The sequence below is a fragment of the Cibotium barometz genome, chromosome 30 (assembly GCF_041138505.1).
Source record: "Cibotium barometz isolate CiBa-2024 chromosome 30, ASM4113850v1, whole genome shotgun sequence".
NCBI classification, from domain to species: domain Eukaryota; kingdom Viridiplantae; phylum Streptophyta; class Polypodiopsida; order Cyatheales; family Cibotiaceae; genus Cibotium; species Cibotium barometz.
The window spans coordinates 2,052,252-2,068,761 of record NC_141075.1 but is presented as its reverse complement, the minus strand read 5'-3'; the positions used below and the strand labels follow the sequence as shown (position 1 = coordinate 2,068,761).

Sequence of the window (16,510 nt, the reverse complement as noted above, 5' to 3'; positions counted from 1 at the left end):
GTACATCCATTTACATTCCACTCTGGTATCGATGCCAAAGAGGCATAAAACTGAAGAAAAAAAAAAACTCAAAATGAACTCTTAAGACTCTTAAGAGTTTAAATTACAATGGGTTCTAAGCGATTGAGACGAGCTAGACTGCCCTCCTCCTAAGCGACACGGCCACCACCATTACCAACACATGCATGGTACTCTGAGGTACTGGAGTGGTTTCATGCACATGGGATACAAATGGACCGTCTCCCCCCGTTTCAGTATAGCCTGGATTCCCTATACCTTGATCTCTCACATCAAGAGATCAACCGGATCATCCGGTTAGATCTACTCGGGCTACACATACACCAGACATGGGTGTCTCCGTCGTCAGAGATTGGTAAGAAGTGTGAGTTCTACAGAGATCACTTCTTGAGACTCTCCGAGGATGGATTCTTTGAGATCCCGAGATACATACAAATACACATGTCACATAACATGCGTATCACGATCGGCCACCTCAGGGTATCCTCCCCACCTTAGAGTAGAGACTGGCAGAGCTGAGGATATCCCACATGAGGAGACGACATGCATAGTATGCATCACAGGAACAGTGGAGGATGAGGCCCATTATATGCTCAGTTGCCCGGCTTACTATGAGATATGGAGGAGATTCCATTGCCTCTTCTGAGAGGGATTCGGACCACTCACACGGGTGATACAGTTTGAGGGTCAGAGGTGCTCGGGCATGTACTTGATGGAGCTCAGACGACACAGGGATGTAGTGTTGAGGCAGCATGTTGAGAGAGCCCCGCCTCCGACACGACACCTCACAGAGAGCCATCACATATTATGGTACATACTGTTGGGTGTTGGACTCACACACTCACACACACAAACCTGCACATTAGGGTTAGGTGCAGGGTAGAATAGCTCACACACAGAAATGAGAGAGAGAGAGAGAGAGAGAGAGAGAGAGAGAGAGAGAGAGCCAAAAGTGTGGTATCCACAAAATGCAAGTCAACCCTTGCATGTGTACCACATCCATATAATATAGAAGTACAAAATATTATATGTTAGAGTGTCCTTTCACACTTGATGTCCAAGGGGAAAAACCACATGGGAAAAAGTGCCCTTGGTTAAGCCCTGTTCACACATAGCACTACCATAAGTAAGCATATGCCTACAAATCCCCCCTATAGTGGAAGTGTGAACCTTTACAAGGTAGCAGATCACTCTCGGTATGAGAGTAAGCCCAAAGCTTTGCAGAAAGCTTCAAACTTTTCTCGAGGTAAAGCCTTTGTGAATAGATCTGCAACATTATCCTGTGTAGGGCAATAAGATAAACTGATCTCCCCTTCAAGTAGCCTCTCTCTGACATAGTGATAATGAATCTCTATGTGCTTGGTACGTGCATGAAATACTGGATTTCGTGCCACGGCCATAGCACTCTGGCTATCAGTGAGAATGGTGGTGGGTGTCTGCTGACACTCACGAAGATCAGCCAATAGTCTCCTCAACCATAAACAATCTACTGTAGCTGTAAAGACTGCCTGTACTCAGCCTCACAAGTAGATGTAGCAATAGTGGGTTGCTTTTTACTCAACCAAGATATGCATGAACTGCCAAGAAAAAAACAATTCCCACTGGTGGATTGCCTGGTATCATAATCACCAGCCCAATCTGAATCACTGTATGCATAAAGCTGCAAGCTGCCCCCCCTGGGATAGAACAAACCAAGATCCAGGGTACTCTTAAGATAACGAAAAATGCGTTTGACTGCTTGCCAATGCTTTGTGCCTGGGCTGTGCCACTAGTCGGGATGTGATTTTTGATGAAAAATCAGAAATATCCATGGCTGGTTATGATGCAAATCAGGCTGAAAATGATGTGTTTGAAGGTCTATTACCTATGGAGTTTCATTCCACAGTTGGTGATCCAACTCATGAGGGTACAGGACAGCCAGCAAATCATGAAGGTGGTGCAGAAATTCAGCAACAAATTGAGCCACAAGCTGAACCAAATATGGGGCAGCAGGCACCACAGGTCAGACACATCCCTAGATGGTATTTGAGGACATTACAGGACAGCCATCTAGAGGGTCCCCTTGCTGGTCGTACTCGTAGGGAGACAAGGACCAATGAACATGCACACATCATGGATTTGAATATGGTTATGGCAGCCAGTTTACAGGATGATGATGAGCCTGATTCATTTGTGGATGCACGAGACAATGTGCATTGGAACAACGCCATGCAGGATGAGCTTGATTCTATTAAAAGGAATCAAACATGGGATTTGGTTGATCTGCCCAAAGGCAAGAAAGCCATTGGTACTAAGTGGGTCTATAAGTTGAAAAGACATGCAGATGGATCCATTGAGACAGGTACAAAGCCCGTCTAGTTGCAAAGGGCTATGCACAGAAGAAGGGCATTGATTATGAGGAGACATTTTCTCCTACATCCCGTATGTCGACACTTAGGTGTGTCATTGCATTGGCTGCACATCGTGGTTGGGTTGTTCACCAGTTGGACATCAAGACTGCTTTCCTGCATGGGGACCTCGAGGAGGAAGTTTATGTATATCAGCCCAGAGGTTTTGCAGAACATGGTCATGAAGGGAAAGTATGCAGGCTGAAAAAGGCCTTGTATGGTTTGAAACAAGCTCCACGAGCTTGGTATGCAAAGATAGATGCTTTCCTACTCACTCAAGGATTTGTGAACAGTCCATCAAAAGCCACTTTGTATGTAAAGAAAGAAGAGAAAGATCTGCTGGTCGTCAGTCTTTATGTAGACGATCTTTTGCTCATGGGATCAAACGATGACAAAATTGCAACTTTTAAAGAGATACTGCAACAAACATTTGACATGTCTGATTTGGGGCTCGTACACTACTATTTGGGCATACAGTTTCTGCAGGATAACAGAGGCATTGGGTTGTTGCAATCTCGATATGTTGCTAAACTTCTGAAGATGTTTAAATTTCAGGATTGCAAGCCTATTAGCACTCCTATGGAGCCTGGGATGAAACTGTCACTACAAGATGACAATATATCTTTTGATGCCACTACATATGCTCAGGCTGTTGGGTGCCTTATTTACTTGTGAACTACACGGCCAGATATTCAGTATGCCGTATCTCAGTTGAGCAGATTCATGCACAGCCCTCGATTGTCACATTGGCAAGCTGTCAAGCGTGTATTCCGGTATTTGCAGGGTACCTTGTCTCTTGGATTGCTTTATCCTGAGGGGGGTGACATGCAGTTATACGCTTACAGTGATTCAGATTGGGCTGGTGATTTTGATACCAGACATTCCACTAGTGGAAATTGTTTCTTTCTTGGCTCTTCATGCATTTCTTGGCTAAGCAAGAAACAAACCACAGTGGCCACTTCGTCTTGTGAGGCAGAGTACAGAGCAGCCTACACTACAACTGTTGAGTGTGTTTGGCTGCGTCGTCTCATGACTGATATGGATATTTCAGTGGAGGAGCCTACACCTATCTACACTGATAGTCACAATGCCATTGCTGTGGCCAGGAATCCTGTGTTTCATGCTCGCACGAAACACATTGAGATTCACTATCATTTTGTTCGGGAGAGACTCCACGCAGGCGATATCAGTCTGATCTACTGTCCTACAGATCAGAATGTGGCAGACATCTTCACCAAGGCATTACCACGTTCGAAATTCGAAGCATTCCTCACTGCTTTGAATTTGTTTCCTTTTGGTGGATGATGTACAGTGATCACATATCACTCCAGGGGGGTTTGTTGGGTTTTATGTTGTGTATGCACCCACTTATAACAGTTTATAAGTGTTTTGGTCCACCCGGCACACTTTATGGCCGGACATGTGAACACAACTTTTAGGTCACTTCACTATGTGGCTATTGTACTTCACTTTATCATAACTGAATACACAAGGAGTCGTGTTCTCTCTCTCTCTGCTCTCTACGTTTCTGTTTGCAGTACCTCCAAACCCTAACCCTAACTGCTGAAAGCCCTCATTTGCCTCATATTAGACACCACACATATAAGCAATTATCTTTCATAAGATAACTCTCTTTAATCACATATGAGACAAGTGAATGACTAGCCATCAAATCAGACCAAATAATAGCAAAATCAACGTCTGCATAGTACAAATCACGCATGGCAAACCAAGGTTGCTGCCGTACGTACGTACGGATCCGTACAGCACGGTACAGTCGTACGGTACGGTACTGTACTGTACGGATCCGTACGGAAACATTTAAAAATAAAAAAATGTGTGGCGTGTGACGAGGCGCATGTGTGGCGATCATGCGATTGTAGATAAGCGACCAAAATTTGGGCATTTTGTGTGTACTTGCAAAATCGTGTCCCCTGTGTGTACCTGCAAAACTTTGCAAAGCAAATTTCTTCGCTCTCTCTCCCGCCCAGACTTCATCATGCCGCGCAAGACTAACCCGAACTGGGCAATCCACACCAATGTCCTGAGGGTTGTTAACACCCCTTCTCAGCAAGGGTCAGGTACTCGGCTATGGGCATGCAAGTATTGCGGGGAGCAGTACAAAGTCTGAGCCTCATTATGAGGACAAGGTGGCAGTTCTCACCAAAAGTATGCAAGATGTTACCCAATTTCAACAAACCATGGAAGTCATGCACATAGCTTCAACATCATTTGAAGGTATGGTAGCCTTGCTGCCTAAAAAAGACAGAAGAAACAAGGAAAGTCAAGCAAGCGGCAGTGTAAACTATGACAAAGCTTTTGTGGGAGAACAGAAGTGAAGGACCAACAAGAAGATTCAGTGCAGGTACTGCAAGAGAATGGGACAGAAGCAGGCCAACTGCTTCAAAAAGCTGGAGAAAGAGCAAGAGAAACACCACGCAAATCTCGCTGCTGAAGATGAAGAGGAATCTACTGAAGAGGAGAACATATTTGCAACAACGGCCCAAGTCTCCCTCAATGAGGTAGACGATGAGTGGGCATTCTAGCTGCCTTTATCAATGTGTGTCAATAAGGGTTCTCTACCCTGGGTAGTCCCCCTAAAATCTGATTGTATTTATGTTTCTATGTTTGCCTTCGCTTATAAAAGGCTTCGTGATTTTCCTTATCCCAATTTAGGAGCCACGGGAGTGACAGTAGCTTCTTTTGCGTTCGGGTCTTGCCACCTTCGCTCCGAAGGGAGGATTGTTGGGATATATCGGTGCCTCAATGTGTGTGAACAGCCCCTCAAAGGCTTAGATGTGTGTAAGTGTCTCATAGTGTGTGAACCCGCCCTTATATGGATAAGGGTGCATTAAATAAGAGTCAAAGGGTTTGGCATATTGAAAGAGCTATATATGCAAAAGCCTTGTTCTTCATTTTACACAATCAATCGATCAAATCCTGATCATTATCCTTGTCGTGCAATCACACCTCTCTTCTTCCCTTCTTTTGCAATAGTACAGTGGACTATGTGATGGGATCCCGGGAGGCAGCAGATATGGTGTCTCACTTCACCGTACCACCATGCCCCATTGGGGCGGATCATACATACCTATCCCTCACTTTCAGGAGCTTACTGGAGACCCACCCACCCATCATACAGCCACCACGCACTATTTTCCACTTCACTCAGGACCTAGCCGATGTGTACGACTATCATGTTCATGATCAGCTATTTGCCTTAGATCCATCGGCACCCATGGCTATGCTCACCTCCCAGCTCTCACATGTACTGCACTCCGCAGCCACGAGGAGTTTCCCATACCACATACAGACAGGACAGCCACCTACATCTGGGAGCATGCCCCAAAACCGATGGTATGATGATGAGTGCAGAAACCTTCACCGCAATCTCCGAGTGCAGAGGGCTCGCGGGGAGATCACCCAGAGGCAGGCAGGCAGGAGGATGCATACTCTCACACGCCGTAAGCGGCGAGCTTATGAGGAGGCTCAGTACTGGGACACACATCACATGCTCATGAGCAAAGATGCTACTGCTGCTTGGAGGAGACTCAGAGAGCCCCGTCCTCCCACACCTATTACCGATCCTCAGACCTGGCAGACATATGCAAAGAGACTTTATGATGTGCCTGCACAGCCCCCTATACCACAGCCCACATAGCCATGCTCCACAGTCTCCACCTTCTTCACCCCACCTATGGTTAGGAGGGCCATATGCCGACTCCAACATGGACGGGCGACAGATCATACAGGATTACAGGGAGAGCATCTCATCTATGCTATTGATACATTGGCACCATTTCTTGCTCATCTCTTCAACAGAGCTCTATCAGAGAGGTTTCCAGCTGAGTGGACGATGCACACTATTGTGCCGATCCATAAAGCGGGAGATGTACTAGACCCCGGGAACTACAGGACCATCATGATTGGCCATATATTGGCCAAACTATACGGGGCAGTTTTGGAGGCAGAGCTGAGCACTCATGCAGAGGTTGGGGGATTGAGAGTAGCACGCCAGGCAAGCTTCCGTCGAGCCTTCTCGACCATTGACCACATTTTTACATTGAGGCAATTGCTAGCACCATTGGTGTGAAGCAAGGGTGCCCGCTCTCCCCCACGCTCTTTGGGCTCTATATTGATGAGGTGGTCGATTACATCACACAGGGAGGAGGCTCTGGGGTTGAGCTATCAAGTATTACTGTCCATGTTATGCTTTATGCTCTGATGACATCGTCTTGGTATCCGACACGCAGGTTGGGCTTCAAAGACACCTTGTGGCTCTTGATGACTTCTGCGCACAACAGGGTCTCACAGTGAACCTTGGGAAAACCAAGGTTATGATCTTCCACACCTCACCCGCAGTCAGGAGCCACACTACTCTCACATTAGCAGGAGGGCAGGTCGAGGTGGTGAGCAACTTTTATACTTAATATTTATGCATTAATATTATTACAAATTGAAATACTTAAATTCTTCTCTCTCTCTCTCTCTCTCTCTCTCTCTCTCTCTCTCTCTCTCCCTCTCTCTTGGAAAAACACACACACACACACAAAAACTCAATACAATATACGTTAAATATGCTCTCATCTTATATGAAAAAGTACGAGAATGGTTTTACCAATCCTCGTGTGACTTATATTAGGCTTGCACTTTATGTTTACCTTGGCATCACATTTACTAGCTCAGCTGGACGCTTCTCCATGGCTTAGGCAGTCCGAGACAGAGTGACCCGGGGGTATGCAGCTCTTGCTGGCCTTGAGCGTCAGTGTCATCAGGCACATTTTCAGGAACCCCGCACGAAGGGGTGGCTCTTTGATACATTAGTGACACCAGCCTTGATGTCTGCAGCAGCGGTTTGGGCACCAGGGCTTGCAGCCTCCACATGGGTACAGCTGGACAGACCACAGATCTTGATGCTCTCGAGGATGATACGCAGCAAACCATTCGTCCCGCACGACATTGTTTGAGCTGAGTTTGCTGCACCACCTATGGCAGTGGAGGCATTGTTCCAAACGATCTCCTTTATATACAGGATGAGGGAGATGCCCACGGAGAGATTATCCCGCCGAGCTTTTGAGGCATCCAGACAGCTGGCCGAGGCTGGACACAATGGATCTTGGTATGCACAGATGCTACAATGGTTCTCACATCATGGGATAGACATTGAGCGGTTGCCACCTTTTCAGTATGATCACTCTGCTCCAGGGGGTTACCTCTCTCTCATTGAGAGGAACAGAGTGATGAGACAGGACATATGGCAGCACTACATACAGGAGACATGGACAACACCAGAGAGCCCACTACCACCGAAGATGCTGTATTACAAGGACCACTTTATGAGCATCTCAGGGGATGGGTTTATACATCGACCGCGGTACATGGATGTATACATGCCACACAGCTCTCGGTTGCTATTGGACAGCTACGAGTCTCATCACATCAGCTAGAGATAGAGGCTGGGAGAGCGGCACGGGTTCCCAGAGCTGAGCGGATATGCAAATTGTGCCGCGAGGAGGTGGAGACTGAGGATCACTTTGTATGTAGATGTAGAGCCCACTAGGGGGTCAGAGATAGATATGCAAGATTGTTTGAGGAGCACTCTTCACTACATCAGTTGATGGAGGCCTCGGACCAGCACCAGCTTGGCAGACTACTACTAGAGCTTCATAGTTCTCGAGAGAGACTCCTCCAGACACCCGCTCACACTAGGGGTGGGAGACAGTCCCAGCTCAGATTCTTCCAGAGGGCTATGCCAGTGCCAGCTAATGTACCACGTGGGGTGACCGCACAGAGAGCAGAGGAATTGAGAGCCAAGAGGAGACCTAGACAGACTGGACATAAAGCACCCCGACTCCGTCACCGAGAGAGAGCAGCTATCCGAATGAGACACCAGATGGAGACACAGGAGAGGCTAGCTCGCTTTCATTCAGACTCAGGGTACATGTTCACGCCATTCACAGCCTCAACATCGGCGATGTATGATATCTTATATCCCTCTTATGGCACTGGATGGAGTTAGACATAGATCTGCATAGCATGCTTGTACTACCCCTTCAGCATATAGAGATGCATCTTGCCTTTGCACTCCATCCACATCCCCACCCCCCCTTATATTTTTGTATATGGGCTCCACCGATCCATGATGATTCACAGTTGTATCCAAACACATGCACACTTTTTCTTTTCTTTCTTTTCTTTCGATGACCGGAAGAACACAGTTGTATTATTTTTTGTCTCATAGGCCGACTTTGGCCTCTCGTAGACGTTAATATATCTTTCTATCTTTCTTTCTTTCTCTCTCTCTCTCACACACACACACACACAAAGGTGTGAACTATACGGAGGGCTGAAAGAAATCTAGGAGAAACCCCCACCCACACCCATCACATCTCCATCCATATGGCACACATATGCACGATTCCTATATGAAGTATCAAATCAGCCCCCCATCCCACCACCATCACATCCACGCCCCCCATCAAGTTCATCTCAAGGGGTATAGCAATAGATGAGGTACCAAACGAAGGTGGCTGGATCACCTTCTTCACATCCAACATGGTAGCCTGAGCCATCCGGAGACTCAAAAACAGTAGATCCCGCGACCATGAGGGCCTCTTGGCAGAGCACATCTCCCATGTAGGGGAGACTACCCCTCGTAGCCCATATGTTCAATCGGGCTCTATTGGAAGGCTTCCCACCCACGTGGACAGCCTATATCACCACACCCATCCATAAAGCCGGAGATCCCATGGACCCCAACAACTACAGGACTATTATGATTGGCTACACACTAGCCAAACTTTGAGCTCAACACACTAGCAGAGAGACATGGGCATAGAGCATCAGGGCAGGCAAGCTTCGCAGGTCATTCTCTACTTTGGATCACATCTTCACCCTAGGAGCCATCATAGAAGAGGCCAAAGCACGACACCAATGGGTTTACTATTGCTTTGTGGATTTCCGCAAAGCATTTGATACAATGCCTCGAGCCAGACTACTGATACAATGCCTCGAGCCAGACTACTGCATAGACTCCAAGATTTGGGGGTACCGTCAGACATGATTTGGGGGATCATGGCATTATACGAGTCGGTCATAGCGCGGGTGAGATGCCCAAGAGGATTATTGGAGGACATCTCCAACACCATTGACTCTCTTTGGCCTCTACATCAACGAGATTTTCAGCCTTCACTGATAGAGGGGGAGGAGGCGTATCACTGGAGCAAGCATCTTTGTTTCCATACTACTTTATGCTGATAGCATTGTGCTTATTGCAAACTCTCTAGAGGCTCTCCAAAGGCATCTTGACACATTTGTGCACAGCGGAATCTGAAAGTAAACCTTGGGAAAACCAAGGTTATGGTCTTCAACACATCCCCTCTTTTCACATCTCGATTGAGTTTCACCTACGTGGGCAGCCCAGTGGAGACTGCATACTCATATGTGTACTTGGGAGTCACTTTTACAGGACCGGTTGAAGAGCCATGCTGCACAGTTAGGCTGAAACGAGCGTATGCTTCTCTTGCTCTCATGGAGAGACAGTGCTTCCAAGCCCACTTCTAGGAGCCGAGGACCACGATGTTGCTATTTGATACCTTGGTCACTCCGGCATTGATGTATGGAGCACCCTTCTGAGCACCTGATCTTACAACGGCCAAATGGCCAAGGATAGAGAGGCCTTAGGTCATGATGCTCAGCAAACCATCGGTCCCACATGATATTATCTTGGCGAAGTTTGCAGCAGCACCCATGGTAGTAGAGGCACTCTTCTAGACAGTCACATACATTCACAGGATCAATGCCATGCCCCCTTGGAGACTCCCGAGGCTCACCCTACAATCCTCCCAGCAACTAGCAACAGATGGGCACGAGTCATGGTATAGCCGAGTATGCACCTGGTTCACGAGGGGCAAGGACTCATGATGGATCGCCTCCCCCCACTCCAGTATGACCCGGACTCCCCATTCATCACGCTCTCTCAGGATGACAAGAACCGGGGATCAGATATGATTTATTGGGACTATACATACAAGATGCCTTGATTACAACACATGAGCCACTCTCACACAAATGGCAGTACTACATGGATACTTTCATGAGGCTCAGAGAGGATGGTTTCATACTAAGGGCTAGATATCTTGACATATACATGTCACATGCCATGCACATTGCAGTGGGCCAGTTGCGAGTGTTGTCGCACCGTCTGAGAATAGAAACAGGGAGAGCCATGCAGAAACCTCGTGAGGAGAGGATATGCACTATGTGCCAGCAGGAGCATTCATATGCAGATGCACCATATATTATGAGATTCAAGGAAGGTTCCACTGTCTCTTGAGAGAGGGGTTTGGACCCTTATCCAGGATCATGGATTACCCAGATCAGTGGTACCTGGGCCTCTTCCTACTAGAGCTTCATCGCCACAGAGACTCATTGATTAGGGAGTCGAGACCCCATGGGAGACATCCCACCCGGTCCCAGGCGACCATCACTAGATCATGGACCCTTATCCAGGATCATGGATTACCCAGATCAGTGGTACCTGGGCCTCTTCCTACTAGAGCTTCATCGCCACAGAGACTCATTGATTAGGGAGTCGAGACCCCATGGGAGACATCCCACCCGGTCCCAGGCGACCATCACTCAATTCTTCTGACCATGAGAAGACACCCCACCAGCCATGGATGACATACCCACAGCCTCATCGAACCACACATTCTTGAGTGCCAAACCCCACTCTGGCATGACTCTAGCCCGGGCCACGGCACTACAATGAGCCCGACGCCCCAGACTCCCTAGACCTCGCCAGCAACACAAACATCAGTCCCAACTTGAGATCTTGGAGAGGCACAGAGCCACCTTCCCACACCCAACGGATCTGCAGAGCCTTCTACAAGCTAACCCCATGCTTGATATCCTTGACGGCCCCCTCCCCCTACCAGGGGATTAGCTCCATAGGTTGTACGATGATGATGGTCCCACTTTGTATCATATGGCTCGGATTTGACACTCCACGCTCATAGCTCTAGTCTTTGTTTTCTTTTGTACCATGATGAGACTACATGGACACTATTGTATCACTTTTGCTCTCATAGACCCATTGGGTCTTTTGAAGACGTTTAATATAACTTTCTCTCTCTCTCTCTCTCTCTCTCTCTCTCTCTCTCTCTCTCTCTCCACCATGGACATCTACAACCGTCCATAGCTAACTGCAGGAAACCCTAGCGTTGTCAGCTTCAACGAAGAGATAGAAGCCCGGAAGAACCTTTCCCTCAAGCCATTGATATGTTTACTTCAACAACAATTTCCACTTCAGTCATGGATCACGGTGGAATGCAGAGACTGGAAGGAGTGGTTGTTGATGGCTCTTGTAGTGCATTTTACTCTTCTCAATCGTACGGATACAAGCTTCTCCAACCAAGTGGAGCAAGGTGATCATCCTTGAAATTAGTTGCTTTGATTGCTTATTGGCTCAAGCCTGCAAAGGTTAGAGAACTTCCTGGTTTGCCGAATCTCTGCAAAAGACAGCAGAAGACAAAAATTCCTCCATAAAAAGACCTCAGATTAGTCAAGATGTTGATAAATTGTAAGACTACTTCTGCACCCATGCTGAATCTAGAAGAGAGCATAATCCCCAAACCACCACCAACATTACTGCAAGCCCAATTTCAACCAGGCATACCCATAACGCAGTAGCTGAAATTAGAGGTAAACTTCAAAAGGTTCTTTGTGCTAAATGAAGATGAATATAAAGTGATTTTACATTAAATAGATTGAACTTCAATGGACATTTATTGAAGAAATGTGTGCTTTAACGCTACACTCTTGAAAAGTGTATCAGCTCTTAATGATTGCATGGAACTTCAACAATGATCAAACGTACCTAACAAGTAATTCATAACAGGCCATTTCAGTAATGTAACTTGCCAGAAAATCATTAGAGGGACCTTGATAAAGTTGTCTAAACATGTCATCATCAGCATTAAACGTTTCTATGCAAACAGTATCATAGCAAGTGTCTGTGATCAATGATCTAGCCAGATGGTGAGAACAAAGAACTCGCATTGTAGATTATAGCATACGCACTGCTTCTGAGACACACTGGGTATGTCCTTGAACACTTTGCTGGTTGAATACAACTCCACAATCAATGCATGACAACTGCACACCCATAGGCATATAATGTGATTAGTTTAAGTCACAAAATGCAAATCAGAAGCTATTTAAAGACAGCTACATGAAAACTGCATAAAAACAACCGCATAAAAAACCAAAGCTAGCCTAGCATAACATTAGACATACATCTATCTTTTTGTATGAGTTTTTTTTCAGTTTTGTTAGTCTTTTCCATGACCCAGTACCACATGGAACTCTTGTACCACTTTCTCATAGACCCATTGGATCTTTTGAAGACGTTTAATAGAACTTTCTTTCTTTGTGATTTTCAACCCTACATAGAGCTTTTTACCTCTCATTCACATGATCAAAAAAAAAACAGGAGTCAAGCCCCAACTTGCACATGTGCATAGATCTACAAGAGTCTATCATCGTGTACTAAAAAGTATACAGACGGAATGATGCTGATTGTGTCAATCTAGTGCAAAATTCTATAAAGCATCTCTTGGAACCTTCTTGGATCTTCATTTGCGCAAGCACAAAATATGATATTTTGTATAACTTTATCCAATACAAATGTCGAGGGCCAAGCCTATTTTCTTCCAAGTAGGTACCACTTGCATGCACACTTAGCTAGCTTATGTCCTGCCACTAGTAATATTGCAATTTACAACCCTTGTCACCTTGACTGAAGCCAAAAGGCCATGTTATGTTGTGAATTTTATTGATGCATTGTGTTATAGTTCATTGGTGAGCTCCATAACAAATGTGCTCTTAAAAGAGGCATTGGTTTCTAAACCCAAAGTCATCTCAATTAATGTAAATTGTTACGACCCTTACACGAGTACATGGGACCCAAAGCGTGGGACACACCGGTAGTACATGGGACCCAAAGGCGGCACACAAATGCACATCACCACTTCGGAGATTAAGTGTGAACATTGTCGGCCAGAGGACTAGTGATGTGTAGCACGAGGTACCAACGGGGGACACATGGGACACGTGAGTATGGTGTATGACCGACACTAGACGTGTAACACGGAGGCACATTTCTCAGAATCAAATTAACCATAAACAAGATTATGAACAATTAAACATGAAAAACACAACCACAAGTAAACTGCAAGGTACACCACACTAGGGGCTGAAGATGGGCTGACCCCACCCCCTTTATGTTAATTACCAAAAGGTGGGTAAACTAAGTATGCCATGCTAGGGTTTTCATCCTTTTGAGAGTTCTCTTCATCTTCTTCTACTTTTTTCGCATTTCTTGTCTTGCACGTGCTTCAAAATCACTCTAGTCCATGGAAAACAAAAGGTGGCTAAACTAAGTATGCGATGCTAGAGTTTTCATCCTTTTGAGAGTTCTCTTCATCTTGTTCTACTTTTTTCGCATTTCTTGTCTTGCATCTGCTTCAAAATCACTCTAGTCCATGGAAAACAAAAATGTGATTGATGCTCTCATTCTATCCCGTTGACTAGAGCCATGATCAACCATGGCAACTTTGAGAAATCCATTGCAAAGACTTGCAAAACTAGGCCCACTTTAACCACCTGATTCAGTTGGAATCCCCTAGCAAAAAGGGGTACAACGAGCAGCTTTGTGCAATGATAGATTCCAATCTTTGAGATGTTTCTCAAGCTTGTTAGCAACTACAGGCCGCAAGATGCCAATAATTTTTAAGCATGCAGTTGGGAGCCCTGCTTCTCAATCAAAGACAAGGGAAGAGAAAACCACAACTCTTGACGATGGGAGTGTAGCTTCCTTTGAAAACCTTGTTAAAAGTTTTGGTTGTTTACATTTGAGCAGGCCAGACCAAAGAAGGTTGGAGATTCAAAAAGAGAGCCCATGGCCCCATTGCGAGGCAAGCTAATGAAATTGCAGTCCTAGAAACTCCTGTTCCAAATCGTGCCCTTACAAATCAAGCTCTACGTATGATTGGATTCAGCTTGCTACACTTGGATCTAACCTCCATCTTCGAAGCTTTATCCTGTCTATGCTTATCCTGTCTTGGTTGAATTGCTTCAGCATTAAAATGCTAAAATGTGCCTCGATGTCCTTGGCCAGCAGTAACCAGCCGCCCTTTGTGGGTCCTTGACCAGATCAGGCCTCCAGCCACACACTCAAAGAATCTTGGATGGAAGTCAACATCAAAGAGTTGAATCGCCTTTGTACGCATTTTCTTCAAGAATATAGCTTCCCACTTGATTAAGAACTTTCTTGATCTTGAATTTCCTCCCTTTTGCTGTAGAATAGTTTAAAGAATACAAGCACACATCGTATGCTTGCTGAGAACTAGACTCAAACAATCTTTCACAACCACAATTTATTTCAACAAATTGCCAAAGGCTGTTTCAATCAACATACAACTAGAATGCTTCATGTAGCCTCAAAGCTTCAAAAAGTTTGAAGCAAATCATCTAATCTTCAGACTAATGTCATAAAATAGCATGATGCCCGAATGCTTTTGCACAATCAAAAGCGTAGTGCAATCGCCGAGCCACAAGCAGATTCTACTATGAAAAGACTATGATTTCTTCAATATATAAGCACCACGGTACAACAACAAAGCAGCATGGGACTTTTCAAATAGACATCATACTCGCCCCTCAAATCCAGGTTGTGTAAGCTATTAGCTAACCTTACTCTTATACATGAAGCCAGGTCTAGATACGAAAATGTCAAAACAACGGGTGTCAGTCCCCCCTCTCTCTCTCTCTCTCTCTCTCTCTCTCTCTCTCTCTCGTGTGTGTGTGTGAGAGAGAGAGAGAGAGAGGAATGCAGCTCTTTCGGAGGAAAAAACAGGAAGCATTGACTTGGCCGCGGTACGGGCTTTGATCAATACCTGCCGCGCCGAGCAACCACGGAAATGATTTTGAAGCTTTGGCTTCTTCAAGTTCTCGCCACAGTCTTCGCACTGAAACCACACCATCATAAACCTCCGCCAAGATTCGACGTAGGTCTTAGAACTCTTAAGAGCCTGTAAAAATCCTACTTTAAAAGTTTAGTGTGATGAATCAAAATAAACATCATTGTGTTCCTAAAAAAATCCATACTTTATAGGGTTTTGAATTGAAAATGAAAGAGAGTAAGAAGAGGTTCCGAGAACGAGAGAAGAGAGAATCGTTTGCGATAATCAAAAAAAGTGATTATTTCATGGTAAGGGGCTTTGAGAACGTGGCCAGTGGCAAAAGGGCAACATACGTCGCGCATGCAAGGAAGCTGACGGGGTTTGCATGGCGGACTGTTTGCAAGGCTGGGCGATTGGGGCACTGAAGACCTAGAGGAAATGAAGAGGATGCATGAAGAAGATGAGGAGTCCCACGAAAAGAAGAGGCTGCAAGCTGATTGGGTATTATTGAGCAGGCTACATCCTTCGCTAGTGTAACAAACGGCTTCCAAGGTATGTACCAAAGTCTCAGCACAGCAGCAGCAAACTTGGTGAATAAGTAAGTTAATATGTTCTCCTACTACAGTATTATTATATTTTGCTCGGGTAGAGGCCCCCTTCCAAAGCTGAACTGGGCAAATGGCTCGATGATGTGTTGCATGAAAAAGTGGTGGTACATACCTTTTATCTGGGGAAAGGTTTTTTTAATGTCCTATTCTCTAAAGGATAGGCTGTCTCTGATATTTTCTCTAAAGCGCCTCTATTTATGGGCCCCAAGCTAGTACATGCAATCCCATTTGACCCCCTGTTTGATGTGAATCATAGTCTGAAAAAGGCCTGCCCTGTTTGGGTAAAACTGGTAGGTCTCCCTCCATGGCTTCAACCGGCGTTGGGAGAACTGGCAAAATCTTTGGGTCCACCTCTGTTTATCCCCAAGGAAGATGAGTCAGGCCGTCAGGCGAACAACATATGTATCTCATGGAATACTAGCTTCAAAACTCCAAAAACTCTAGAAATAAATCTTGGGGATTCGGGAAAATTTAAATTAATTCTCAAATTTGGGCCTTTCCCTAGAGCTTGCTTCAAATGTGGTGATCTAGG

The 16,510-nt window shown here is 45.6% G+C and overlaps 1 protein-coding gene across 3 annotated transcripts in view; it reads right to left on the bottom strand.

The window, feature by feature from the left end:
• Window positions 1-15,547, bottom strand: part of LOC147621077 (uncharacterized) — an 80,143-nt gene extending 64,596 nt beyond the window's left edge. For all 3 annotated transcript variants that reach the window (XR_015269762.1, XM_086823775.1, XM_086823778.1), the window contains exons 1-2: window positions 15,365-15,547; window positions 12,489-12,563 (exon numbers count right to left, since the gene is read on the bottom strand). Coding sequence is in view for 2 of the 3 variants with exons in the window: in XM_086823775.1 (XP_086679901.1) it covers window positions 12,489-12,563; window positions 15,365-15,454 (165 nt within the window). In the remaining variant the exon portion in view is untranslated. The remainder of the gene's footprint in view (window positions 1-12,488; window positions 12,564-15,364) is intronic.
• Between the last annotated feature and the right edge of the window lie 963 nt (window positions 15,548-16,510).